The sequence below is a fragment of the Gekko japonicus genome, unplaced genomic scaffold, assembly GCF_001447785.1.
Source record: "Gekko japonicus isolate JY-2015 unplaced genomic scaffold, Gekko_japonicus_V1.1 scaffold1133, whole genome shotgun sequence".
Classification (NCBI taxonomy): Eukaryota; Metazoa; Chordata; class Lepidosauria; order Squamata; family Gekkonidae; genus Gekko; species Gekko japonicus.
Genome location: NW_015162514.1, coordinates 439,337 through 442,785, shown reverse-complemented (window position 1 = coordinate 442,785; position 3,449 = coordinate 439,337). Strand labels below are relative to the sequence as shown.

The following is a 3,449-nucleotide window of genomic DNA, read 5'->3' as shown; positions in this document are numbered from 1 at the left end:
GGCTTTTGAAAGCCGCACCAAAATAGACACGCGGCGGCAGGATCACACAGATCCCGTGAGCCGCCGCGCAGTTGCTCCCCGGCAAGATCAGATGCTGGGGAGAAAGCCACGGAGGGGAGCGGGAGGCCACCGGCTGCGCATGCGTGCACATGCGCAGTTCGGCTGGGAGCCTCAATTGCTCCAGAAGACAGACGCTTGGGCAATCCGACGGCCGCGCTTGCTGTGGTGTCTCTGGTAAGTCCTGCTCGGGAGGTGGGTTTTTTTAACAGCGGATTTTCGGCCGGAAGGGCTGGATCGGGGATGGGTATGCGCCGCTTCCCAGATGTTGCGGTGAGATCGCGCCCCTTTGCTGCGCCCCCGATCCGTCCCTCTCCTGGCCCAAAAACATTCGTGTGACCGGGGCCAGTGCAAGTCTACTAATTAGTCATCAAATCAAAAAAGCCTTCTATCTCTTATCCTTTTAATTGCTGGCATTTGCCTTACAATCTTTCCAGAATCAAAAACATCTTCACTCCCTCATGCCTGGCAAAAGGCCTTACAGTCTTATCTTCTTAGGAATGTTGCAACATTAAAGGGATAAGAGATTGAAGGCTTTTTTGATCTGACTACTGAGAAATAGAAGAAGAAGAAGAAGAAGAAGAAGAAGAAGAGAAGAGATTGGATTTATACGCCACCCTTCACCCGGAGTCTCAGAGCAGTTTACAAACTCCTTTCCCTTCCCCTCCCCACAATAGACACCCTGTGAGGTAGGTGGGGCTGGGAGAGCTCTGACAGAACTATGGCTTGCCCAAGGTCATTCAGCAGCAGCAAGTGGAGGAGTGGGGAATTAAACCTGGTTCTTCCAGATTAGAGTCCGTGCACTTAACCACTACACCAAACTGGCTCTTTGTAGATCCGTCTTTGAGGAAATTCTACGAAACGGGTTCTCCAGCCAGGCCCCCGTAAGACTGGAGACTGCCTTTGCATGGAGAAAAAGCCTCTCAACATCATCTGAGACAAATTTTGCCTTTATGATTCGTTTCTCATAAAGCATATCAGAATAAAAGTATTCATGCACTGCTAAAGTGTACAGCATCATAATACTCGGAAAAGAATACTTCTTAGCTTTATTGCGCTGTTTGTTAGCATTTATTACCTTTTCTATAGGGCTGTAAGAATGTAGTGATTTATAGGGACTTGTTAATCAGTAAAGTTGCACTGTGTAAATGATTTTGTTAAATGGACACAGAGGTGTTATTTCTACTATTTGATATTTATGTACGTAGTAGGTTGGTATATAAAAAAGAAGATTTGTTTAGAGTTAATTAGTTATTTTTCTACGGTTATTATTTCTCCAGTTTGGACTCATATCCGTAGTTCTCCTTTCCTGTATAGTTTGGATTAAATTGGGCATTTTGGAAAGGTGGGATTTAAATAGTTGAAATTAGGGGTCGTTTCGTAGAAAAAGAGCTAGGGGAACTCATTAGCATAACTCATTAGCATATGCCACACCCCCTGACATCACCGGAAGTGTGCCATAAGGCCACACCCCCTGACATCACCGGAAGCGTGTCATAAGGCCACACACCCCGCCCCCAACAGTCCCGGCCGCTGCTGGCCTTGCAAGGAAGTGCAAGGAAGCCCCGCGAAGGCCCTCCCTGGCCCCAGGCAGGCAGGGTGGGGAGAGGCAGGGAGGAAGCAACTTACCCTCCCTCTTCTCCTGCTTCCTCGTGGCTGAATGAGGGCCGGAAGCCGGGCGGCCGGAAGCAGGGGGCGGGGCTTCGTCATGTGCCCCGCCCCCCATACCGCACCCGGGGGAACTGCGATCCCCCGCGATCCCCCCCGAAATGACCTCTGGTTGAAATAAATTAGGCGAGACGTTGGAAAATCCATGGGGAGGGACCTCAGGAAGGTAGGATGCCATAGAGCAGTGATGGCGAACCTTTTAGAGACCGAGTGCCCAAACTGCGACCCAAAACCCACTTATTGATCGCAAAGTGCCAACACGGCCATTTAACCTGAATACTGAGGTTTTACTTTAGAAAAAACAACTCATACATTAACTTAAGATGATCCAAAGAAAGTAAGGAAAGCAATCCCAAATGCTTTCGTTTACTTAAAATTAATCGGCAGAGAATTCGACACTTTAATGATGGTCTGGGCCTGGCTGGGGCGATGGCACACGTGCCCAAAGAGAGGGCTCTGAGTGCCACCTCTGGCACCCGTGCCATAGGTTCGCCACCACTGCCATAGAGAGTCCACCTTCTAAAGCAGCTGTTTTCTCCAGGGGAGCTGATCACTGTCATTCCGGAGCTCAGTTGTGATTCTGGGAGATCTCCAGGTTAAGGCGCTTAGGGCTCTTTAGCTTGAAGAAATGACGACTGAGGGGTGACATGATCAAGGTTTATAAGATTATGCATGGGAAAGAGCAGGTAGAGAAAGAGGTACTTTTCTCCCTTTCTCACAATACAAGAACTCGTGGGCACTCCATGAAATTGCTGAGCGGTCGGGTTAGAACGGATAAAAGGAAGTACTTCTTCACCCAAAGAGTGATTAACACATGGAATTCACTGCCACAGGAAGTGGTGGCGGCTACAAGCACGGACGGCTTCAAAAGGGAATTAGATAAGCATATGGAGCAGAGGTCCATCAGTGGCTATTAGCCACAAGGTATAGATAGGGACTCTGGGGCAGGTGATGCTCTGTCTTCTTGGTGCTTGGGGGGGGGGGCAACAGTGGGAGGGCTTCTAATGTCCTGGCCCCACTGATGGACCTCCTGATGGGACCTGGTATTTCTGGCCACTGTGTGACACAGAGTGTTGGACAGGATGGGTCTTTGGCCTGATCCAACATTGGCATCTCTTGTGTTCTTATGTTCTTATCTGGAGGTTGACATGACAACCCTACATACCTGGCTTCTGATCCCATTTTCTCTGTCCATCCGCAGGTGCTCCATTCCACGGCCTATTACTGCAAGACCATCCTGGACGACAACAGCTCCTCCGCCCTGATCATCCTTGGCTTCGTCATCATGTCTCCCCTCATCGTCGTGGCCATGGCCGTCTACTGCAGCCTGGCACGGCGCCTCCGCCTCTTCATGTGTTTCCAGCCTTGCACCCGGGCCATCTACAAGGGGGTGAGATGGCAGTGGTACGAGGAGGGGGGCATCCGTGGCTGTGCCAAGGCGTGGAATGCGCAAGTCAAGGCCTGGGTTTAAGCCCTTCTCCTCAGCCCGCTCGCCAGCATTACCAGTGCCTGGTTTTGGTGAGGCGCAACGGAAACGGCAAACAAAATTATAGCCACACAACACATCTTTGCCGCACTTGGCCTCCCTCAGCTGTGGCGCGCTTGGCCTCACGTCGATTCTGGAGCATTCTGTGGAAAATCCCCCCCATTTCACAACTGCCTCAGCCCTGAGTTTAGCCGAGCTTCTATTTTCTCAGCTTTGTCTGCAAAATTTATGGAAAATA

General features: G+C 50.3%; 1 protein-coding gene across 1 annotated transcript in view; it reads left to right on the top strand.

Moving 5' to 3' along the window:
* The window catches only part of TMEM88B (transmembrane protein 88B), a 46,195-nt gene extending 42,999 nt beyond the window's left edge, over positions 1-3,196 (top strand). Inside the window, exon 2 of the mRNA XM_015406196.1 lies at positions 2,927-3,196. Coding sequence (XP_015261682.1) covers positions 2,927-3,196 — 270 coding nt within the window. The remainder of the gene's footprint in view (positions 1-2,926) is intronic.
* Positions 3,197-3,449: the final 253 nt, after the last annotated feature.